The sequence below is a fragment of the Bombina bombina genome, chromosome 4, assembly GCF_027579735.1.
Source record: "Bombina bombina isolate aBomBom1 chromosome 4, aBomBom1.pri, whole genome shotgun sequence".
Lineage (NCBI taxonomy): Eukaryota > Metazoa > Chordata > Amphibia > Anura > Bombinatoridae > Bombina > Bombina bombina.
The window spans coordinates 345,132,560-345,158,811 of NC_069502.1; the positions used below are offsets into that span (position 1 = coordinate 345,132,560).

A 26,252-nucleotide genomic window follows, 5' to 3' on the forward strand; every position below is an offset into this window, starting at 1 on the left:
CTGATCACATAGTTCCTATTGGTATGTGAGTGGTGAAAGGATTTGGTATTAACTAACCCATTACAGGTGGTGCATCCTAGGCAGCGATACGACCCTTTGATGTTTGTCCTGGTATGTTGTCTTTCCTCAGATACAGAAAGACAACACACCAGTAGAGGATACACCTCACCAGGAGTACAGGGCACACAGGGACAGTGTGATATACACTCTACTCAGAGACATATTTTTTAGGGTTTACCACACGCTCACGAGGGGGAGGAACACCAGACCCCACATTAGGCGGGCGGGGTCCCAGTCACAGACCCCCCAGGAGAGGTCGGCAGAGGATGCAGTAATAAATTTTAGTTCACATGTTCTCTCGGCCAGTGAACATAAACTTTTAAACAGAGGCTTGTCCTTTATGCCCAGTACGACTGTTTCAGAATATGAACAAAGACTGGATGTTCACAGACTGAATAGAACGCTTAAACTCAGGGAATTTTTTCAAAATGTAAACACTAATTGCCCTAAATCTCCTGTCGAACTCAATTGTAAAATTCAAAGTTCTTTTGAACCCACTAATTGTAGTCCTAGCACCAAAACTTTTATAAGATTGGTGACTCAGGACTTGGATAATGAGAGAACTCACACACAGTGGAAAAACAATTTGACACATGAGGAGAGGAAAGCCATTACAACTTTGCAAGTTGATGACTCTATAATAGTCAGGCCTGCAGACAAGGGCGGGACCATTGTCCTCCTTAACGATTCTGATTATAGGGAGGATATTATGGAACAACTCTCAGACTTGTCCACATATACTCCGTTAACATCAGACCCAACATTTGAATACAAACGACAATTAGATGCCCTTATCAAGATGGGTTTTGAGCAGGGATTTATTACAGATCACATCAAAAAGATTTGCACCATCCTGCACCCTAGGATCCCAATCATGTACACCATTCCTAAGATCCACAAAAGGTTAGAGAAACCCCCAGGACGTCCCATAGTTTCCGCTGTCCAGTCTCTTTTACAACCGGTGGCACAGTACATCTATTTTCTACTACAACCGGTTGTTAGAGACATGCAATCTTTCATTTTGGACACCAACGATCTTATCAGACAATTGGGTTCTGTCAGTGTTCAACAGGGTGACATTCTTGTCACCCTGGATGTGAACAGTTTATACACCATCATACCGCACCAAGTGGGTCTATTGGCGATCAGGGAACATCTCACCAATAATCCACATTATGAGGGTCCTCCTGTGGATTTTGTATTATCTTTGATAGAATTTTGCCTTCACAAAAACTATTTTCGCTTTGAAGGCAAGTTCTATCTACAAACTGCAGGCACCGCCATGGGATCATCAATGGCCCCCTCGTATGCTAATATCTTTGTCACACTTTTTTAAAATATGTACCTGTGGGGTTAATGCGATGCGTCTATTGTATTTTACCGCAGGTACATAGATGACATATTTTTGATATGGCGAGGGGGCCTGGATGATCTACATGCATGGTTCAGTGTATTTAACAACACAGACACGACTGTTAGGTTCAATATGACTACTAATGAACAAATCATCATTTTCTTGACTTGAACATATTCAAAACAGCACAACAGTTGGGTACAACACTGTACAACAGACGGATAGAAACTCTATCCTCAGAGCTGACAGCTGCCATCCTCCAGCCTTACTGAGAGGCATTGTCAAGTCCCAAATGATTAGGACAATGCATAACTATTCAGATAAAGCAACAGGAGTCTCCCAGTTGTCTGGGGTTGGTGAGAAATTCATTCAGAGAGGTTTTAAACCAAATCTGATTAAGGAAACAATTGAGGAGGTATCACAACCAACACAGACTGAACTGGTCACTAATAAGCCCAGACAAGACACTAAGGATAAGATGATTATGGCTACAACATTTGCTCCCAATACAAGGAGAACGGGTTAGATACTCTGGGCACATTGGCCCATAGTATCATCGGATTCTAAACTCTCTTTTGCCAGCAATATGAAACCAATGGTAGGCTATAGAAGGGATACGAACCTGAAGGACCTTTTGGTCAGAACGGATCCCAAGTCTAGCTACACCACTGGGGTGAGGACAAACATCAAAGGGTCGTATCGCTGCCTAGGATGTACCACCTGTAATGAGTTAGTTAATACCAAATCCTTTCACCACCCACATACCAATAGGAACTGTCATCAGACAATCCATAACGTGTACTACTACATTTGTTGTATATCTATTGGTCTGTCCGTGTTCCCGGTTCTACTTGGGAAAGACGTTTGGGACCCTCAGAGCGGATGGCGAATCAGACACGCAATTAGGTTGGCACTCCGGAATGGGGACTCTGACCAACCCATAGCGAGACACACTGCAATGGAAAATCATCCAGTATCATCCATTAGATACACTCTGATAGATCATGTCCCCCCTCTGGATAGGGGGGGCGATGAGCGGAATAAAATATTGTTAGAGGGAAGCACAATGGATGTACCGACTGGGCATGATATACCCGGGGGGTTTAAACACAGCACTGGACTTTAAAGTTCTCTTGTAGTTCCATCATAGGGTGGTACATACTTGGGGTACATCCCTGTGACGTTATGACTGTGTAGTGTGGGGGTCCCACTTGTTGGCGCCTTAATCTACTGTTTTCTCACAGCACGGATCATAGGGAACATTTAGTATCCCTTTTTGATTAGTGGAAGTCTAGCAGTCTAAGGGTGGTTACCCAGCTATTACACATTAGATTGTTACTTTGACTACAAGATGGAAGAGACATGACACTATATATATATATATATATAGAGATATAAGCGTATGGACATAACAACCATATTAGATGAGGTTTATGTTAATCTTGGAATGTGGTATAAATACTGATTTGGTATAGAGCCCAAGAAGGATAGACAAAGTATCTTAGATGTATAGAACAAAATGTTTACATCACACTAATAACGATTTTACAAGATGGTGTGATTTAGTAACCTACATCGGATTCGGTCTATACTAATGTAGCACAGAGATTTGAGAGCTAAACTAAAGCAGCATTTGAATATAAAATGCATGACAATACAGTCTTTATGTATATTACATAAGTTCATGATCCTAATTTTAATTTTTGCGACCAGTGATGTATGTGGTACAGCCACAACCCCTAAAAAGTAAATTTGATTGGGGATCACTGTTGATGTGTTTAAAGTATTTAAGATTGATATGTTGCATGTATAAGATGGCATGTTAACATAGGACCTTGCAAGTTATTGAATTCAGCAGGTGCCCTAATATGCAAATTCACGCTATCTGCACACACCACTATTTGTGTATATGTTTCCATGGCAACAGCAAGAATCATTGGTAGCCATGGCAATGGTAAGCTGTAACACGTTTGTCTACACAGCCTTGTTTACACAGTTTGAGTTATGGAGTGTATTTAACTTGTCCTCACCGCTGATATTGTGACACTTAAGATATACATGTTGTGGTGTTTAAATAATGTTAGCTTGATTTTAGCCTATAACATTACAGATCACATTACCGGAAGTGAGGTATGCATAACTTCTGGTCTTACGAGTCAGTGGAACGCAAGCTGCGTTACAGGACGGATGTTTGGCGCCACACTTCAAGCGTGGTATGAGTTTTTCATTTGTTGTTGTACACCATAAATATTTTGCTGTGTTATTCACTCAGTTATGCTGACGAAGGGGACTAGATCCCCGAAAACGTTCCAATAAAGTAATTGTTTACTTCACTGAAAAAAGTCTACCTTTTTTGGTTTTGTATACTTTATTTCAAGTTTGCACCCAGGCGGTTGTCAAGTGGTGGACTAAGCTGGTATTTGGATGAATATATATATATTGGTGGTTCAAGTGAACAGAGGCACTCTCCGTGCAGTCAAAAAGTTAGTGCTTTATTACAATCTCATTAGAGTAAACGTTTTCGGGCTGTGATGCCCGTCATCAGACTCCTGTGATTACAAACAGTGCAAAAATGTGATTACCTGACAGAGGCTAAATAGCCCACGAGCTGTCCTGGACGCCACCGGCCCCTCCGCTGCCGCACCGGAAATCCGGAAGTGACGCATAAGCGTCTGACGTCATCACGTTGGTTACAGTAGCGCCCGGACTGCTCCTGTAAGGCAATGTAGCAATAATAAACAAACAGTGCATATAACAGTGATTACTTTCAGTAACATGTAATACATGTATCATTTAGTGGCAAATCATGTAGGGATAAATGTGAAATATATCACATGTGAATTAGATGATGAGAAAGTACTGGCTAATATTATATCCTCCCTCCTATCAGGTTATAATTAAATTAATATAATGTCCAAGCCCTATACATTAGATATATTGGCTGAATATGAAGAATATATAATATTAGCCATAATAAGCCTCCCCACAGACTATACTTTGATTTTAACTCTTGGTATTTAGTAGTATACACTATTCACTACACATAAGTACTTTCTCATCATCTAATTCACATGTGATATATTTCACATTTATCCCTACATGATTTGCCACTAAATGATATATGTATTACATGTTACTGAAAGTAATCACTGTTATATGCACTGTTTGTTTATTATTGCTACATTGCCTTACAGAAGCAGTCCGGACGCTACTGTAACCAACGTGATGACGTCAGACGCTTATGCGTCACTTCCGGATTTCCGGTGCGGCAGCGGAGGGGCCGGTGGTGTCCAGGACAGCTCGTGGGCTATTTAGCCTCTGTCAGGTAATCACATTTTCTCCAACATAGGTGTGTCCGGTCCACGGCGTCATCCTTACTTGTGGGATATTCTCTTCCCCAACAGGAAATGGCAAAGAGCCCAGCAAAGCTGGTCACATGATCCCTCCTAGGCTCCGCCTTCCCCAGTCATTCTCTTTGCCGTTGTACAGGCAACATCTCCACGGATATGGATTAGAGTTTTTTGGTGTTTAACTGTAGTTTTTATTATTCAATCAAGAGTTTATTTTAAAATAGTGCTGGTATGTACTATTTACTCTGAAACAGAAAAGAGATGAAGATTTCTGTTTGTAAGAGGAAAATGATTTTAGCAACCGTTACTAAAATCGATGGCTGTTTCCACACAGGACTGTTGAGAGGAATTAACTTCAGTTGGGGGAAACAGTGAGCAGACTTTTGCTGCTTGAGGTATGACACATTTCTAACAAGACGATGTAATGCTGGAAGCTGTCATTTTCCCTATGGGATCCGGTAAGCCATTTTTATTACATAAGAAAAAAAGGGCTTTTAAGACTGTAGACATTGTCTGGGCTAAAACGATTGATATATAAGCATATTTTTTACTTCATAGCTTTGAGGAATTATTTTATTCTTGGGAATTATGTAAAATAACCGGCAGGCACTGTATTGGACACCTTATTCTCTAGGGGCTTTCCCTAATCATAGGCAGAGCCTCATTTTCGCGCCTCTATTGCGCACTTGTTTTTGGGAAGCATGACATGCAGATGCATGTGTGAGGAGCTCTGATACATAGAAAAGACTTTCTGAAGGCGTCATTTGGTATCGTATTCCCCTTTGGGCTTGGTTGGGTCTCAGTAAAGCAGATACCAGGGACTGTAAAGGGGTTAAATATAAAAACGGCTCCGGTTCCGTTATTTTAAGAGTTAAAGCTTTCAAATTTGGTGTGCAATACTTTTAAGGCTTTAAGACATTGTGGTGAAATTTTGGTGAATTTTGAACAATTCTTTCATACTTTTTCACATTTGCAGTAATAAATATTCTGGAACTGAGAGCGATATTCAATGCTCTCAAGGCTTGGCCTCAGCTAGCAAAGGCCAAATTCATACGGTTTCAATCAGACAACATGACGACTGTTGCGTACATCAACCATCAGGGGGGAACAAGGAGTTCCCTGGCGATGGAAGAAGTGACCAAAATCATTCAATGGGCGGAGGCTCACTCCTGCCACTTGTCTGCAATCCACATCCCAGGAGTGGAAAATTGGGAAGCGGATTTTCTGAGTCGTCAGACATTTCATCCGGGGGAGTGGGAACTCCATCCGGAAATCTTTGCCCAAATTACTCAATTGTGGGGCATTCCAGACATGGATCTGATGGCCTCTCGTCAGAACTTCAAGGTTCCTTGCTACGGGTCCAGATCCAGGGATCCCAAGGCGACTCTAGTAGATGCACTAGTAGCACCTTGGACCTTCAAACTAGCTTATGTATTCCCGCCGTTTCCTCTCATCCCCAGGCTGGTAGCCAGGATCAATCAGGAGAGGGCATCGGTGATCTTGATAGCTCCTGCGTGGCCACGCAGGACTTGGTATGCAGACCTGGTGAATATGTCATCGGCTCCACCATGGAAGCTACCTTTGAGACGAGACCTTCTTGTTCAAGGTCCGTTCGAACATCCGAATCTGGTCTCACTCCAACTGACTGCTTGGAGATTGAACGCTTGATCTTATCAAAGCGAGGGTTCTCAGATTCTGTCATTGATACTCTTGTTCAGGCTAGAAAGCCTGTAACTAGAAAAATCTACCACAAAATATGGAAAAAATATATCTGTTGGTGTGAATCTAAAGGATTCCCTTGGGACAAGATAAAAATTCCTAAGATTCTATCTTTTCTTCAAGAAGGTTTGGAGAAAGGATTATCTGCAAGTTCTCTGAAGGGACAGATTTCTGCCTTGTCTGTGTTACTTCACAAAAAGCTGGCAGCTGTGCCAGATGTTCAAGCCTTTGTTCAGGCTCTGGTTAGAATCAAGCCTGTTTACAAACCTTTGACTCCTCCTTGGAGTCTCAATTTAGTTCTTTCAGTTCTTCAGGGGGTTCCGTTTGAACCCTTACATTCCGTTGATATTAAGTTATTATCTTGGAAAGTTTTGTTTTTGGTTGCAATTTCTTCTGCTAGAAGAGTTTCAGAATTATCTGCTCTGCAGTGTTCTCCTCCTTATCTGGTGTTCCATGCAGATAAGGTGGTTTTGCGTACTAAACCTGGCTTTCTTCCGAAAGTTGTTTCTAACAAAAACATTAACCAGGAGATAGTCGTGCCTTCTTTGTGTCCGAATCCAGTTTCAAAGAAGGAACGTTTGTTGCACAATTTGGATGTAGTTCGTGCTCTAAAATTCTATTTAGATGCTACAAAGGATTTTAGACAAACATCTTCCTTGTTTGTTGTTTATTCTGGTAAAAGGAGAGGTCAAAAAGCAACTTCTACCTCTCTCTCTTTTTGGCTTAAAAGCATCATCAGATTGGCTTACGAGACTGCCGGACGGCAGCCTCCTGAAAGAATCACAGCTCATTCCACTAGGGCTGTGGCTTCCACATGGGCCTTCAAGAACGAGGCTTCCCGTTGATCAGATATGTAAGGCAGCAACTTGGTCTTCACTGCACACTTTTACTAAATTTTACAAATTTGATACTTTTGCTTCTTCTGAGGCTATTTTTGGGAGAAAGGTTTTGCAAGCCGTGGTGCCTTCCATCTAGGTGACCTGATTTGCTCCCTCCCTTCATCCGTGTCCTAAAGCTTTGGTATTGGTTCCCACAAGTAAGGATGACGCCGTGGACCGGACACACCTATGTTGGAGAAAACAGAATTTATGTTTACCTGATAAATTACTTTCTCCAACGGTGTGTCCGGTCCACGGCCCGCCCTGGTTTTTTAATCAGGTCTGATAATTTATTTTCTTTAACTACAGTCACCACGGTATCATATGATTTCTCCTATGCAAATATTCCTCCTTTACGTCGGTCGAATGACTGGGGAAGGCGGAGCCTAGGAGGGATCATGTGACCAGCTTTGCTGGGCTCTTTGCCATTTCCTGTTGGGGAAGAGAATATCCCACAAGTAAGGATGACGCCGTGGACCGGACACACCGTTGGAGAAAGTAATTTATCAGGTAAACATAAATTCTGTTTTTGCACTGTTTGTAATCACAGGAGTCTGACGGGCATCACAGCCCAAAAACGTTTACTCTAATGAGATTGTAATAAAGCACTAACTTTTTGACTACATGGAGAGTGCCTCTGTTCACTTGAACCACCAATTTATGTTAAATACTTTGGGAGCACCCCGACACTGACATAAGATAGTGAGTGCTGGTATTTTTGGATTGAGATATATATATCTTACCATCCGCTAATATAGCCCGTATTATGCTAAAGTGAGTTAATATTAAATATGTCTAACTTTTATTGAACATATTAAGAAATACTCAGTTTTTAACCTAATACAACTTGTTTTAGGTACAATGACTGGTGGTGGTGGTAAAGTAATGAAAGGAAGAATGGGATCTTCAGTCATGATGGAAATATCAGAAGATCAGGTTAGTTTCTTTTTTGAATGTTTGTGTCAAAAGTGATAAAGTACATTATTCATTAGTTTCCTTCACTAAATTAGTTTGTTACTCAGTTTAGTTTGTATATCCTTTTAAGAGTTTGGTTAATCATCTGTTCCTTCATGCTTCTGGATATGATAGTGCATCGTGTATCTTCTGTATCTGAAAATATTTGGTAGTTTTGCAATCTGCACATACAATAGGCTTCCAAGGGTAAGGTTTCCTGTTATCAGTATAACAAAAAACAGTATGTTCTCCTATTTACCTTGTCTTTCTTGAAGGGTATTTCTCCAACATAGGTGTGTCCGGTCCACGGCGTCATCCTTACTTGTGGGATATTCTCTTCCCCAACAGGAAATGGCAAAGAGCCCAGCAAAGCTGGTCACATGATCCCTCCCAGGCTCCGCCTACCCCAGTCATTCTCTTTGCCGTTGTACAGGCAACATCTCCACGGAGATGGCTTAGAGTTTTTTAGTGTTTAACTGTAGTTTTTATTATTCAATCAAGAGTTTGTTATTTTAAAATAGTGCTGGTATGTACTATTTACTCAGAAACAGAAAAGAGATGAAGATTTCTGTTTGTATGAGGAAAATGATTTTAGCACCGTAACTAAAATCCATGGCTGTTCCACACAGGACTGTTGAGAGCAATTAACTTCAGTTGGGGGAACAGTGTGCAGTCTCTTACTGCTTGAGGTATGACACATTCTAACAAGACGATGTAATGCTGGAAGCTGTCATTTTCCCTATGGGATCCGGTAAGCCATGTTTATTAAGATAGTAAATAAGGGCTTCTCAAGGGCTTATTAAGACTGTAGACTTTTTCTGGGCTAAATCGATTCATTATTAACACATATTTAGCCTTGAGGAATCATTTATTCTGGGTATTTTGATATGATTATATCGGCAGGCACTGTTTTAGACACTTTATTCTTTAGGGGCTTTCCCTAATCATAGTCAGAGCCTCATTTTCGCGCCGGTATGGCGCATTTGTTTTTGAGGACAGCATGGCATGCAGCTGCATGTGTGTGGAGCTCTGATACATAGAAAAGTCTTTCTGAAGGCATCATTTGGTATCGTATTCCCCTTTGGGCTTGGTTGGGTCTCAGCAAAGCAGATTCCAGGGACTGTAAAGGGGTTAAATATAAAAACGGCTCCGGTTCCGTTATTTTAAGGGTTAAAGCTTCCAAATTTGGTGTGCAATACTTTTAAGGCTTTAAGACACTGTGGTGAAATTTTGGTGAATTTTGAACAATTCCTTCATACTTTTTCGCAATTGCAGTAATAAAGTGTGTTTAGTTTAAAATTTAAAGTGACAGTAACGGTTTTATTTTAAAACGTTTTTTGTGCTTTGTTATCAAGTTTATGTCTGTTTAACATGTCTGAACTACCAGATAGATTGTGTTCTGACTGTGGGGAAACCAAGGTTCCTTCTCATTTAACTATATGTATTTTATGTCATAAAAAAAAAAAAAAAAAAAAAAAAAATTTAGTAAAAATGATGCCCAAGATGATTCCTCAAGTGAGGGGAGTAAGCATGGTACTGCATCATCCCCTCCTTCGTCTACACCAGTCTTGCCCATACAGGAGGCCCCTAGTACATCTAGTGCGCCAATACTCCTTACTATGCAACATTTAACGGCTGTAATGGATAATTCTATCAAAAACATTTCTTTCATGTAATTAACAAGAGTCCATGAGCTAGTGACGTATGGGATATACATTCCTACCAGGAGGGGCAAAGTTTCCCAAACCTTAAAATGCCTATAAATACACCCCTCACCACACCCACAAATCAGTTTTACAAACTTTGCCTCCAAGGGAGGTGGTGAAGTAAGTTTGTGCTAGATTCTACGTTGATATGCGCTCCGCAGCAAGTTGGAGCCCGGTTTTCCTCTCAGCGTGCAGTGAATGTCAGAGGGATGTGAGGAGAGTATTGCCTATTGAATGCAGTGATCTCCTTCTACGGGGTCTATTTCATAAGGTTCTCTGTTATCGGTCGTAGAGATTCATCTCTTACCTCCCTTTTCAGATCGACGATATACTCTTATATTTACCATTTCCTCTACTGATTCTCGTTTCAGTACTGGTTTGGCTTTCTACAAACATGTAGATGAGTGTCCTGGGGTAAGTAAGTCTTATTTTCTGTGACACTCTAAGCTATGGTTGGGCACTTTATTTATAAAGTTCTAAATATATGTATTCAAACATTTATTTGCCTTGACTCAGAATGTTCAACTTTCCTTATTTCCAGACAGTCAGTTTCATATTTGGGATTATGCTTTAAATTATCATATTTTGTCTTACCTCAAAAATTTGACTTTTTTCCCTGTGGGCTGTTAGGCTCGCGGGGGCTGAAAATGCTTCATTTTATTGCGTCATTTTTGGCGCGGATTTTTTTGGCGCAAAAATTCATTTCCGTTTCCGGCGTCATACGTGTCGCCGGAAGTTGCGTCATTTTTTGACGTTATTTTGCGCCAAAAATGTCGGCGTTCCGGATGTGGCGTCATTTTTGGCGCCAAAAGCATTTAGGCGCCAAATAATGTGGGCGTCTTATTTGGCGCCAAAAAATATGGGCGTCGCTTTTGTCTCCACATTATTTCAGTCTCATTTTCATTTGCTTCTGGTTGCTAGAAGCTTGATGTTTGGCATTTTTTTCCCATTCCTGAAACTGTCTTATAAGGAATTTGATCTATTTTGCTTTATATGTTGTTTTTTCTCTTACATATTGCAAGATGTCTCACGTTGCATCTGAGCCAGAAGATACTACAGGAAAACCACTGCCTGCTGGATCTACCAAAGCTAAGTGTATCTGCTGTAAACTTTTGGTAGCTATTTCTCCAGCTGTTGTTTGTATTAATTGTCATGACAAACTTGTTAAAGCAGATAATATTTCCTTTAGTGATGTACCATTGCCTGTTGCAGTTCCCTCAACATCTAAGGTGCAGAATGTTCCTGATAACATAAGAGATTTTGTTTCTGAATCCATAAAGAAGGCTTTGTCTGTTATTTCTCCTTCTAGTAAACGTAAAAAGTCTTTTAAATCTTCTCTCTCTACAGATGAATTTTTAAATGAACACCATCATTCTGATTCTTTGGACTCTTCTAGTTCAGAGGATTCTGTCTCAGAGATTGATGCTGATAAATCTTCATATTTATTTAAGATGGAATTTATTCGCTCTTTACTTAAAGAAGTACTAATTGCTTTAGAAATAGAGGATTCTAGTCCTCTTGATACTAATTCTATACGTTTGGATAAGGTTTTTAAAGCTCCTGCGGTTATTCCAGAAGTCTTTCCTGTTCCTAATGCTATTTCTGCAGTAATTGCTAAGGAATGGGATAAATTGGGTAATTCATTTACTCCTTCTAAACGTTTTAAGCAATTATATCCTGTTCCGCCTGACAGGTTAGAATTTTGGGACAAAATCCCTAAAGTTGATGGGGCTATTTCTACCCTTGCTAAACGTACTACCATTCCTACGTCAGATGGTACCTCGTTTAAGGATCCTTTAGATAGAAAAATTGAATCTTTTCTAAGAAAAGCTTATCTATGTTCAGGTAATCTTCTTAGACCTGCTATATCATTGGCTGATGTTGCTGCAGCTTCAACTTTTTGGTTGGAAACTCTAGCGCAACAAGTAACAAATCGTGATTCTCATGATATTATTATTCTTCTCCAGCATGCTAATAATTTCATCTGTGATGCCATTTTTGATATTATTAGAGTTGATGTTAGATTTATGTCTCTGGCTATCTTAGCCAGAAGAGCTTTATGGCTTAAGACTTGGAATGCTGATATGGCTTCTAAATCAACTCTACTTTCCATTTCTTTCCAGGGAAACAAATTATTTGGTTCTCAGTTGGATTCTATTATTTCAACTGTTACTGGTGGGAAAGGAACTTTTTTACCACAGGATAAAAAATCTAAAGGTAAAAACAGGGCTAACAATCGTTTTCGTTCCTTTCGTTTCAACAAAGAACAAAAGCCTGATCCTTCGTCCTCAGGAGCAGTTTCAGTTTGGAAACCATCTCCAGTCTGGAATAAATCCAAGCCTGCTAGAAAGGCAAAGCCTGCTTCTAAGTTCACATGAAGGTACGGCCCTCATTCCAGTTCAGCTGGTAGGGGGCAGGTTACGTTTTTTCAAAGAAATTTGGATCAAATCTGTTCACAATCTTTGGATTCAGAACATTGTTTCAGAAGGGTACAGAATTGGTTTCAAGATGAGACCTCCTGCAAAGAGATTTTTTCTTTCCCATGTCCCAGTAAATCCAGTGAAAGCTCAAGCATTTCTGAATTGTGTTTCAGATCTAGAGTTGGCTGGAGTAATTATGCCAGTTCCAGTTCCGGAACAGGGGATGGGGTTTTATTCAAATCTCTTCATTGTACCAAAGAAGGAGAATTCCTTCAGACCAGTTCTGGATCTAAAATTATTGAATCGTTATGTAAGGATACCATCGTTCAAGATGGTAACTGTAAGGACTATATTGCCTTTTGTTCAGCAAGGGAATTATATGTCCACAATAGATTTACAGGATGCATATCTGCATATTCCGATTCATCCAGATCATTATCAGTTCCTGAGATTCTCTTTTCTAGACAAGCATTACCAATTTGTGGCTCTACCGTTTGGCCTTGCTACAGCTCCAAGAATTTTCACAAAGATTCTCGGTGCCCTTCTGTCTGTAATCAGAGAACAGGGTATTGTGGTATTTCCTTATTTGGACGATATCTTGGTACTTGCTCCGTCTTTACATTTAGCAGAGTCTCATACGAATCGACTTGTGTTGTTTCTTCAAGATCATGGTTGGAGGATCAATTTACCAAAAAGTTCTTTGATTCCTCAAACAAGGGTAACCTTTCTGGGTTTCCAGATAGATTCAGTGTCCATGACTCTGTCTTTAACAGACAAGAGACGTCTAAAATTGATTACAGCTTGTCGAAACCTTCAGTCACAATCATTCCCTTCGGTAGCCTTATGCATGGAAATTCTAGGTCTTATGACTGCTGCATCGGACGCGATCCCCTTTGCTCGCTTTCACATGCGACCTCTTCAGCTCTGTATGCTGAACCAATGGTGCAGGGATTACACGAAGATATCTCAATTAATATCTTTAAAACCGATTGTTCGACACTCTCTAACGTGGTGGACAAATCACCATCGTTTAATTCAGGGGGCTTCTTTTGTTCTTCCGACCTGGACTGTAATTTCAACAGATGCAAGTCTCACAGGTTGGGGAGCTGTGTGGGGATCTCTGACGGCACAAGGAGTTTGGGAATCTCAGGAGGTGAGATTACCGATCAATATTTTGGAACTCCGTGCAATTTTCAGAGCTCTTCAGTTTTGGCCTCTTCTGAAGAGAGAATCGTTCATTTGTTTTCAGACAGACAATGTCACAACTGTGGCATACATCAATCATCAAGGAGGGACTCACAGTCCTCTGGCTATGAAAGAAGTATCTCGAATTTTGGTTTGGGCGGAATCCAGCTCCTGTCTAATCTCTGCGGTTCATATCCCAGGTGTAGACAATTGGGAAGCGGATTATCTCAGTCGCCAAACGTTGCATCCGGGCGAATGGTCTCTTCACCCAGAGGTATTTCTTCAGATTGTTCAATTGTGGGGGCTCCCAGAGATAGATCTGATGGCCTCTCATCTAAACAAGAAACTTCCCAGGTATCTGTCCAGATCCCGGGATCCTCAGGCGGAGGCAGTGGATGCATTATCACTTCCTTGGAAGTATCATCCTGCCTATATCTTTCCGCCTCTAGTTCTTCTTCCAAGAGTAATCTCCAAGATTCTGAGGGAATGCTCGTTTGTTCTGCTAATAGCTCCGGCATGGCCTCACAGGTTTTGGTATGCGGATCTTGTCCGGATGGCATCTTGCCAGCCATGGACTCTTCCGTTAAGACCAGACCTTCTGTCACAAGGTCCTTTTTTCCATCCGGATCTGAAATCCTTAAATTTAAAGGTATGGAGATTGAACGCTTGATTCTTGGTCATAGAGGTTTCTCTGACTCCGTGATTAATACTATGTTACAGGCTCGTAAATCTGTATCTCGAGAGATATATTATAGAGTCTGGAAGACTTATATTTCATGGTGTCTTTCTCATCATTTTTCTTGGCATTCTTTTAGAATACCGAGAATTTTACAATTTCTTCAGGATGGTTTGGATAAGGGTTTGTCCGCAAGTTCTTTGAAAGGACAAATCTCTGCTCTTTCTGTTCTTTTTCACAGAAAGATTGCTATTCTTCCTGATATTCATTGTTTTGTACAAGCTTTGGTACGTATAAAACCTGTCATTAAGTCAATTTCTCCTCCTTGGAGTTTGAATTTGGTTCTGGGAGCTCTTCAAGCTCCTCCGTTTGAACCTATGCATTCATTGGACATTAAATTACTTTCTTGGAAAGTTTTGTTCCTTTTGGCCATCTCTTCTGCTAGAAGAGTTTCTGAATTATCTGCTCTTTCGTGTGAGTCTCCTTTTCTGATTTTTCATCAGGATAAGGCGGTGTTGCGAACTTCTTTTGAATTTTTACCTAAAGTTGTGAATTCCAACAACATTAGTAGAGAAATTGTGGTTCCTTCATTATGTCCTAATCCTAAGAATTCTAAGGAGAAATCATTGCATTCTTTGGATGTTGTTAGAGCTTTGAAATATTATGTTGAAGCTACGAAATCTTTCCGTAAGACTTCTAGTCTATTTGTTATCTTTTCCGGTTCTAGGAAAGGCCAGAAAGCTTCTGCCATTTCTTTGGCATCTTGGTTGAAATCTTTAATTCATCTTGCCTATGTTGAGTCGGGTAAAACTCCGCCTCAAAGAATTACAGCTCATTCTACTAGGTCAGTATCTACTTCCTGGGCGTTTAGGAATGAAGCTTCGGTTGACCAGATCTGCAAAGCAGCAACTTGGTCTTCTTTGCATACTTTTACTAAATTCTACCATTTTGATGTATTTTCTTCTTCTGAAGCAGTTTTTGGTAGAAAAGTTCTTCAGGCAGCGGTTTCAGTTTGAATCTTCTGCTTATGTTTTTTGTTAAACTTTATTTTGGGTGTGGATTATTTTCAGCAGGAATTGGCTGTCTTTATTTTATCCCTCCCTCTCTAGTGACTCTTGTGTGGAAAGATCCACATCTTGGGTAGTCATTATCCCATACGTCACTAGCTCATGGACTCTTGTTAATTACATGAAAGAAAACATAATTTATGTAAGAACTTACCTGATAAATTCATTTCTTTCATATTAACAAGAGTCCATGAGGCCCACCCTTTTTTGTGGTGGTTATGATTTTTTTGTATAAAGCACAATTATTCCAATTCCTTATTTTATATGCTTCGCACTTTTTCTTATCACCCCACTTCTTGGCTATTCGTTAAACTGATTTGTGGGTGTGGTGAGGGGTGTATTTATAGGCATTTTAAGGTTTGGGAAACTTTGCCCCTCCTGGTAGGAATGTATATCCCATACGTCACTAGCTCATGGACTCTTGTTAATATGAAAGAAATGAATTTATCAGGTAAGTTCTTACATAAATTATGTTTTTAGCCAATATGCCCACTTATCAGCGAAAGCGCGACTGCTCTGTTTTAGAAAATTCTGTAGAGCATGAGAACGCTGATGATATGGTTTCTGAAGGGCCCCTACACCAGTCTGAGGGGGCCAGGGAGGTTTTGTCTGAGGGAGAAATTTCAGATTCAGGAAACATTTCTCAACAAGCTGAACCTGATGTGATTACTTTTAAATTTAAGTTGGAACATCTCCGCGCTCTGCTTAAGGAGGTGTTATCCAATTTGGATGATTGTGATTATCTGGTCATTCCAGAACCACTATGTAAAATGGAAAAGTTCTTAGAGGCCCCGGGGCCCCCCGAAGCTTTTCCTATATCCAAGCGGGTGGCGTACATTGTTAGTAAAGAATGGGACAGGCCCGGTATACCTTTAGTACCTCCCCCCATATTTATAAAATTGTTTTCCTATAGTCGACCCCAGAAAGGACTGATGGCAGACAGTCCCCAAGGTCGAGGGGGCGGTTTCTACTCTACACAAGCGCGCCACTATACCCATAGAAGATAGTTGTGCTTTCCAAGATCCTATGGATAAAAAATTAGAAGGTCTGCTAAAAAAGATGTTTGTTCAGCAAGGTTCCCTTCTACAACCAATTGCATGCATTGTCCCTGTCACTGCAGCCGCGTGTTTCTAGTTTGATGAGCTAGGAAAGGCGATTATTAGTAATTCTTCTTCTTATGAGGAGATTATGGACAGAATTCGTGCTCTTAAATTGGCTAATTCTTTCACCCTAGACGCCACCTTGCAATTGGCTAGGTTAGCGGCGAAAAAATTCTGGGTTTGCTATTGTGGCGCAGAGCGCTTTGGTTAAAATCTTGGGCAGCGGATGCGTCTTCCAAGAACAAATTGCTTGACATTCCTTTCAAGGGGAAAACACTCTTTGGCCCTGACTTGAAAGAGATTATCTCTGATATCACTGGGGGCAAGGGCCACGCCCTTCCTCAGGATAGGTCTTTTTAAGACCAAAAATAAACCTAAGTTTCGTCCCTTTCGCAGAAACGGATCAGCCCCAAGGGCTACGTCCTCTAAGCAGGAAGGTAATAGAAACCTGCCACTGCTACCAAGACAGCTTGAAATGCGGGCCCCCGATCCGGGACCGGATCTGGTGGGGGGCAGACTCTCTCTCTTCGCTCAGGCTTGGGCAAGAGATGTTCTGGATCCTTGGGCGCTAGAAATAGTCTCCCAAGGTTATTCTCTGGAGTTCAAGGGGCTTCCTCCAAGGGGGAGGTTCCACAGGTCTCAGTTGTCTTCAGACCACATAAGAAGACAGGCATTCTTACATTGGGTAGAAGACCTGCTAAAAATGGGAGTGATTCATCCTGTTCCATTAGGAGAACAAGGGATGGGGTTCTACTCCAATCTGTTCATAGTTCCCAAAAAAGAGGGAACGTTCAGACCAATCTTAGATCTCAAGATCTTGAACAAGTTTCTCAAGGTTCCATCGTTCAAGATGGAAACCATTCGAACACTTCTTCCTTCCATCCAGGAAGGTCAATTCATGACCAAGGTGGATTTCAAGGATGCGTATCTACATATTCCTATCCACAAGGAACATCATCGGTTCCTAAGGTTTGCATTCCTGGACAAGCATTTCCAGTTCGTGGCGTTTTCTTTCGGATTAGCCACTGCTCCTAGGATTTTCTCATAGGTACTAGGGTCCCTTCTGGCGGTGCTAAGACCAAGGGGCATTGCTGTAGTACCTTACTTGGACGACATTCTGATTCGAGCGTCGTCCCTTCCTCAAGTAAAGGCTCACACGGACATTGTCCTGGCCTTTCTCAGATCTCACGGATGGAAAGTGAACGTGGAAAAGAGTTCTCTATCTCCGTCAACGAGGGTTCCCTTCTTGGGAACTATAATAGACTCCTTAGAAATGAGGATTTTTCTGACAGAGGCCAGAAAAACAAAACTTCTAGACTCTTGTCGAATACTTCATTCCGTTCCTCTTCCTTCCATAGCGCAGTGCATGGAAGTGATAGGTTTGATGGTAGCGGCAATGGACATAGTTCCTTTTGTGCGCATTCATCTAAGACCATTACAACTGTTCATGCTCAGTCAGTGGAATGGGGACTATTCAGACTTGTCTCCGAAGATACAAGTAAATCAGAGGACCAGAGACTCATTCCGTTGGTGGCTGTCCCTGGACAACCTGTCACAAGGGATGACCTTCCGCAGACCAGAGTGGGTCATTGTCACGACCGACGCCAGTCTGATGGGCTGGGGCGCGGTCTGGGGATCCCTGAAAGCTCAGGGTCTTTGGTCTCGGGTAGAATCTCTTCTACCGATAAATATTCTGGAACTGAGAGCGATATTCAATGCTCTCAAAGCTTGGCCTCAGCTAGCGAGGGCCAAGTTCATACATCAACCATCAGGGGGGAACAAGGAGTTCCCTAGCGATGGAAGAAGTGACCAAAATCATTCTATGGGCGGAGTCTCACTCCTGCCACCTGTCTGCTATCCACATCCCAGGAGTGGAAAATTGGGAAGCGGATTTTCTGAGTCGTCAGACATTGCATCCGGGGGAGTGGGAACTCCATCCGGAAATCTTTGCCCAAGTCACTCAACCGTGGGGCATTCCAGACATGGATCTGATGGCCTCTCGTCAGAACTTCAGAGTTCCTTACTACGGGTACAGATCCAGGGATCCCAAGGCGGCTCTAGTGGATGCACTAGTAGCACCTTGGACCTTCAAACTAGCTTATGTGTTCCCGCCGTTTCCTCTCATCCCCAGGCTGGTAGCCAGGATCAATCAGGAGAGGGCGTCGGTGATTTTGATAGCTCCTGCGTGGCCACGCAGGACTTGGTATGCAGATCTGGTGAATATGTCATCGGCTCCACCATGGAAGCTACCTTTGAGACGAGACCTTCTTGTTCTAGGTCCGTTCGACCCACTCCAGCTGACTGCTTGGAGATTGAACGCTTGCTCTTATCAAAGCGAGGGTTCTCAGATTCTGTTATTAATACTCTTGTTCAGGCCTGAAAGCCTGTAACCAGAAAAATTACCACATAATTTGGTATATCTGTTGGTGTGAATCTGCAGGATTCCCTTGGGACAAGGTTAAGATTCCTAAGAGTCTATCCTTCCTTCGAGAAGGATTGGAAAAAGGATTATCTGCAAGTTCCTTGATGGGACAGATTTCTGCCTTGTCTGTGTTACTTCACAAAAAGCTGGCAGCTGTGCCAGATGTTCTAGCCTTTGTTCAGGCTCTGGTTAGAATCAAGCCTGTTTACAAAATTTTGACTCCTCCTTGGAGTCTCAACCTAGTTCTTTCAGTTCTTCAGGGGGTTCCGTTTGAACCCTTACGTTCTGTTGATATTAAGTTATTATCTTGGAAAGTTTTGTTTTTGGTTGCAATTTCTTCTGCTAGAAGAGTTTCAGAATTATCTGCTCTGCAGTGTTCTTCTCCTTATCTGGTGTTCCATGCAGATAAGGTGGTTTTGCGTACTAAACCTGGTTTTCTTCCAAAAGTTGTTTCTAACAAAAACATTAACCAGGAGATAGTTGTGCCTTCTTTGTGTCCTAATCCAGTTTCAAAGAAGGAACGTTTGTTGCACAACTTGGATGTAGTTCGTGCTCTCAAATTTTACTTAGCAGCTACTAAGGATTTCAGACAAACTTTGTCTTTGTTTGTTGTTTATTCTGGTAAACGGAGAGGTCAAAAAGCAACTTCTACCTCTCTCTCCTTCTGGATTAAAAGCATTATCCGATTGGCTTATGAGACTGCCGGACGGCAGCCTCCTGAAAGAATCACAGCTCACTCCACTAGGGCTGTGGCTTCCACATGGGCCTTCAAGAACGAGGCTTCTGTTGATCAGATATGTAAGGCAGCGACTTGGTCTTCACTGCACACTTTTTCTAAATTTTACAAATTTGATACTTTTGCTTCTTCTGAGGCTATTTTTGGGAGAAAGGTTTTGCAAGCCGTGGTGCCTTCCATTTAGGTGACCTGATTTGCTCCCTCCCTTCATCCATGTCCTAAAGCTTTGGTATTGGTTCCCACAAGTAAGGATGACGCCGTGGACCGGACACACCTATGTTGGAGAAAACAGAATTTATGTTTACCTGATAAATTACTTTCTCCAACGGTGTGTCCGGTCCACGGCCCGCCCTGGTTTTTTAATCAGGTCTGATATTTTATTTTCTTTAACTACAGTCACCACGGTAACATATGGTTTCTCCTATGCAAATATTCCTCCTTAACGTCGGTCGAATGACTGGGGTAGGCGGAGCCTGGGAGGGATCATGTGACCAGCTTTGCTGGGCTCTTTGCCATTTCCTGTTGGGGAAGAGAATATCCCACAAGTAAGGATGACGCCGTGGACCGGACACACCGTTGGAGAAAGTAATTTATCAGGTAAACATAAATTCTGTTTTTATATACAGATGCTTGGGTATTGCGGTAGTACTGGATAAATGCAGCAGCACCCACTCCTTCAAAACATAGTTTTCATTCTATGTTGGTATCTTCCTGTATGTTGTGTTGTCTTTTGAATATTTGAAGTCCTTCTTTAAATTTGCTGTTGGAAGTATGGGTTTTCTTTAACAAGGTGGTGAGAGTTCATGAGCCATCACATGTTGGATTAAACTTTAGTCCATTAGGAGGAGGTAGAAACACAACATAACAGAGCTTTTTAATACTTTAATAAATTTTGAAGTGCTGATTTTCATGTTTGACGGTTTTTTTACAGCTATGTGCATTCTGATATTTTCGTAGTTGTATTGATTCCTTTAATAGATCCCCACTCTCTAAAGATCTTGGTTTGCACATATTTTAGTGGGGATCATTTACAGGAATCAATCTGGCTTCATAAATATCTAAAGCAAACAATCGTTTTCTTACGTCTGCATTTGGATTCTCACGATGGATATGAATGCACATCCTTTGATCTTTAATCAATTTGAGAAGCATTTCCTCATCAGAGAACCCAAAAAGAGGGCAAAGGGTTAGACAGGAGTTCAGTGAAGCAGGAACTCTCCCTGTGCAGAGATTCCACCAGCCTCCTGGATTAAATGTGGGCATACCCTCCAGTGCCCTTTTCTATAATATGCTGCTCCTTGTTAAAACTATACAGATCCTTGGCACTGTGCTTGCACTCCCTCGAATGGACCCATCTACTGGTATTAGTCTTATGCAGTTAAGGTGAGTTAAATAGATACAGCTGCTTACAAGTACCATGAACCTTCATACCCTGCAGACTATTAGTATAACCATATATACATTTTATATATACGTATGGATGCATAGTGTATTTGAATATTTAACACTGTACAGTTTTTGGCCTTTTTATTAAAAAAAGGAAATTTATGCTTACCTGATAAATGTATTTTTTTTTTTTTTTATATATGATACGAGTCCACGGATTTCATCCTTATGGGATATCGCCTCCTTGTCAGCAGGAGGAGGCAAAGAGCACCACAGCAGAGCTGTATATTTAGCTCCTCCCTTCCCTCCCACTCCAGTCATTCGACCAAAATTAGGAAGAGAAAGTAAAATCCAAAGTGCAGAGGTGACTGAAGTTTAACAAAAAATAAAGACCTGTCTTAGAAAATAACAGGGTGGGCCGTGGACTCGTATCGTAAAAGAAATAAATTTATCAGGTATGCATAAATTTCCTTTTCTTATACAAGATACGACGAGTCCACGGATTTCATCATTACTTATGAGATACAATACCAAAGCTATAGGACACGGATGAAAGTGAGGGACAAGACAGGAACCTAAACGGAAGGCACCACTGCTTGTAGAACCTTTCTCCCAAAAACAGCCTAAGATGAAGCAAAAGTATCAAATTTGGAAAAAGTGTGAAGAGATGACCAAGTTGAAACCTTGCAAATCTGTTCAACAGAAGCATCATTTTTAAATGCCCATGAGGAAGCCACAGCCCTAGTGGAATGAGTCGTAATTCGTTCTGGAGGCTGCTGTCCAGCAGTCTCATATGCAACACGGATGATACTCTTCAGCCAAAAAGAAAGAGAGGTAGCCGTAGCTTTCTGACCCCTACATTTCCCAGAAAAAACAACAAACAAGGATGATGTTTGACGAAAATCTTTAGTCGCCTCCAAGTAGAACTTCAAGGCACGGACTACGTCCAAATTATGTAACAAACGCTCCTTCTTAGAAGAAGGGTTAGGAAACAAGGAAGAAACAACAATTTCCTGATTAATATTTTTGTTGGAAACAACCTTAGGAAGAAAACCAGGTTTGGTACGTAACACTACCTTATCTGAATGGAAAATAAGATAAGGAGAATCACACTGTAATGTCGAAAGCTCAAACTCTGCGAGCAGAAGAAATAGCAACCAAAAATAAAACCTTCCAAGGTAATAACTTAATATTTATGGAATGCATAGGTTCAAACGGAACCCCTTGAAGAACATTAAGAACTAAATTCATACTCCAAGGAGGAGCAATTAGTCGAAACACAGGCCTAATTCTAGTCATAGCCTGACAAAATGATTGAACATCTGGAACATCTGCCAGACGCTTGTGTAGCAAAATAGACAAAGCAGAAATCTGTCCCTTTAAGGAACTTGCTGACAACCCTTTCTCCAATCCTTCTTTGAGAAAAGATAAAATCCTAGGAATCCTAACCTTACTCCATGAGTAGTCCTTGGATTCGCACCAATAAAGATATTTCTCCAACATTGGTGTGTCCGGTCCATGGCGTCATCCATAACTTGTGGGAATATTCTCTTCCCCAACAGGAAATGGCAAAGAGCACAGCAAAAGCTGTCCATATAACCCCTTCTCAGGCTCCGCCCCCCAGTCATTCTCTTTGCCGCTCTGAACAAGTAGCATCTCCACGGAGATGGTGAAGTGTATGTGGTGTTTAGTTGTAGTTTTTTATTCTTCTATCAAGAGTTTATTTTAAAATAGTACTGGTATGTACTATCTACTCTGAAACAGAAAGAGATGAAGAGTTCTGTTTAAAAGAGGAGTATGATTTTAGCAGCAGTAACTAAAATCAATTGCTGTTCCCACGCAGGACTGTTGAGCTGAGAGAACTTCAGTTGGGGGGAACAGTTTGCAGACTTTTCTGCTCAAGGTATGACTAGCCATTTTTCTAACAAGACTGTGTAATGCTGGAAGGCTGTCATTTTCCCTCATGGGGATCGGTAAGCCATTTTCTTAGACTTAGAAAGAATAAAGGGCTTATTATGGGCTATTAACTTGTGGACACTCTTAAGGGCTAAATCGATTGTTTATTTAAGTTGTTTTTTAAAGTTTGAAGTAGTTTTCACACTTTTATTGTTTGGGGAACGTTTTATCGCCAGGCACTAGTTAAGACACCTTCCCAGTCAGGAAGGGCCTTTCACTGTAGTAGGCAGAGCCTCATTTTCGCGCCATTATTGCACAGTTTCTTTTGAGTACAGTGCATGCAGCTGCATGTGTGAGGGTCTGGTATCCACTGAAAACGTTCCTTGAAGGCTTGAATTGGTATCGTATACCCCCCTGGGATAGGTGAAGTCGCAACAAAGGCTGTGGCTGGGACTGTAGTGGGGTTAAAATTGCAAACGGCTCCGGTTTCCACATTTTAAGGGTTAACAGCTTGAAACTTGGGGTGCAATACTTTGAATGCATTAAGGCACAATTTGGTAAAGATTGGATAATTCCTTCATAGTTTTTCACATATTCAGTAATAAAGTGTGCCCTGTTTAACATTTAAAGAGACAGTAACGGTTTTGTTTTAAAACGGTTTTTGTGCTTTATTAACCAGTTTAAGCCTGTTCAACATGTCTGTACCTTCAGATAGATCATGTTCTGTATGTATGGAAGCCAATGTGGTTCCCCCTTCAAATATATGTGATAATTGTGCCATAGCGTCCAAACACAGTAAGGACAGTACTGTCACAAATAGTAAGGTTGCCCAGGATGATTCCTCAGATGAAGGAAGTAGAGAGAGTTCTACATCCTCTCCTTCTGTGTCTATACCAGTTATGCCCGCGCAGGTGACCCCTAGTACTTCTAGCGCGCCAATGCTTGTTACTATGCAACAATTGACGGCAGTAATGGATAACTCCATAGTTAATATTTTATCCAAAATGCCAGCATTTCAGAGAGAGCGCGATTGCTCAGTTTTAAACACTGTAGAGCAGAAGGGCGCTGATGATAATTTATCTGTCATACCCTCACACCAGTCTGAAGTGGCAGTGAGGGAGGGTTTGTCAGATGGAGAAATTTCTGATACAGGAAGAATTTCTCAGCAGGCAGAACCTGATGTGACATTTAAATTAGAGCATCTCCGCACATTACTTAAGGAGGTGCTATCTACTCTGGATGATTGTGACAATCTGGTCATCCCAGAAAAATTGTGCAAGATGGACAAGTTCCTAGAGGTCCCGGTGCACCCTGATGCCTTTCCGATACCTAAAAGGGTGGCGGACATAGTGAATAAGGAGTGGGAGAAGCCAGGCATACCTTTTGTCCCTCCTCCTATATTTAAGAAATTGTTCCCTATGGTCGACCCCAGGAAGGACACATGGCAAACAGTCCCTAAGGCCGAGGGGGCGGTTTCTACACTAGCCAAACGCACGACCATTCCCATTGAGGACAATTGTGCTTTCAAAGATCTATGGATAAAAAATTGGAGGGTTTGCTTAAAAAGATTTTTGTACAGCAAGGTTACCTCCTTCAACCTATTTCATGCATTATTCCTGTCACTACAGCGGCGTGGTTCTGGTTCGAGGAACTGGAAAAGTTGCTCAGTAGGCAGACTCCGTATGAGGAAGTCATGGACAGAATTCACGCACTTAAGTTAGCTAATTCCTTTTTCTTCTGTTATGTGTGATCAGTCCACGGGTCATCATTACTTCTGGGATATAACTCCTCCCCAACAGGAAATGCAAGAGGATTCACCCAGCAGAGCTGCATATAGCTCCTCCCCTCTACGTCAGTCCCAGTCATTCTCTTGCACCCAACGACTAGATAGGATGTGTGAGAGGACTATGGTGATTATACTTAGTTTTTATGACTTCAATCAAAAGTTTGTTATTTTACAATAGCACCGGAGCGTGTTATTACTTCTCTGGCAGAGTTTGAGGAAGAATCTGCCAGAGTTTTTTACTATGATTTTAACCGGAGTAGTTAAGATCATATTGCTGTTCTCGGCCATCTGAGGGAGGTAAAGGCTTCAGATCAGGGGACAGCGGGCAGATGAATCTGCATTGAGGTATGTAGCAGTTTTTATTTTCTGAATGGAATTGATGAAGAAAATCCTGCCATACCGTTAAAATGACATGTATGTATACACTTCAGTATTCTGGGGATGGTATTTCACCGGAACTACTCTGCTAAAGGTCACTAATACTTTTAATAACTATTTATCATGCTAAACGTTTTTTGCTGGAATGTAGAATCGTTTACATTGCTGAGGTACTGTGTGAATAGATATTTGGGCATTATTTTCCACTTGGCAGTTTTTTGCTTGTAATTGTGACAGTTTCGTTTCTCTTCACTGCTGTGTGAGAGAGGGAGGGGCCGTTTTTGGCGCTCTTTACTACGCATCAAAAAATTCCAGTCAGTCACTTTTATTTTTCCTGCATGATCCGGTTCATCTCTGACAGATCTCAGGGGTCTTCAAACTTCTTTGAAGGGAGGTAACTTCTCTCAGCAGAGCTGTGAGAATTCTTATAGTGACTGTGCATAAAAACGTTGCTTTGTACTTTTTATGTCAAATTTAATTATTGTTATTTTACTAATGGGAACAAACCTTTGCTAAGAGTTGTGTTGTTTTAAAGTTTGATGCTATAACTGTTTTTCAGTTCATTATTTCAACTGTTATTTAATCGTTTAGTACCTCTTTGAGGCACAGTATTTTTTTGCTAAAAAAGATTATAACCAAGTTGTAAGTTTTTTGCTAGTGTGTTAAACATGTCTGACTCAGAGGAAGATATCTGTGTCATTTGTTCCAATGCCAAGGTGGAGCCCAATAGAAATTTATGTACTAACTGTATTGATGCTACTTTAAATAAAAGTCAATCTGTACAATGTGAACAAATTTCACCAAACAGCGAGGGGAGAGTTATGCCGACTAACTCGCCTCACGCGGCAGTACCTGCATCTCCCGCCCGGGAGGTGCGTGATATTATGGCGCCTAGTACATCTGGGCGGCCATTACAGATAACATTACAAGATATGGCTACTGTTATGACTGAAGTTTTGTCTAAATTACCAGAACTAAGAGGCAAGCGTGATCACTCTGGGGTGAGAACAGAGTGCGCTGACAATGCAAGGGCCATGTCTGATACTGCGTCACAGCTCGCAGAGCATGAGGACGGAGAGCTTCATTCTGTGGGTGACGGTTCTGATCCAAACAAATTGGACTCAGATATTTCAAATTTTAAATTTAAATTGGAGAACCTCCGTGTATTACTAGGGGAGG

The 26,252-nt window shown here is 41.4% G+C and overlaps 1 protein-coding gene across 1 annotated transcript in view; it reads left to right on the forward strand.

The window, feature by feature from the left end:
* SMC4 (structural maintenance of chromosomes 4) overlaps positions 1-26,252 on the forward strand; it is a 459,275-nt gene that overhangs the window by 122,525 nt on the left and 310,498 nt on the right. Inside the window, exons 12-13 of the mRNA XM_053711800.1 lie at positions 131-1,310; positions 8,218-8,297. Coding sequence (XP_053567775.1) covers positions 131-1,310; positions 8,218-8,297 — 1,260 coding nt within the window. The remainder of the gene's footprint in view (positions 1-130; positions 1,311-8,217; positions 8,298-26,252) is intronic.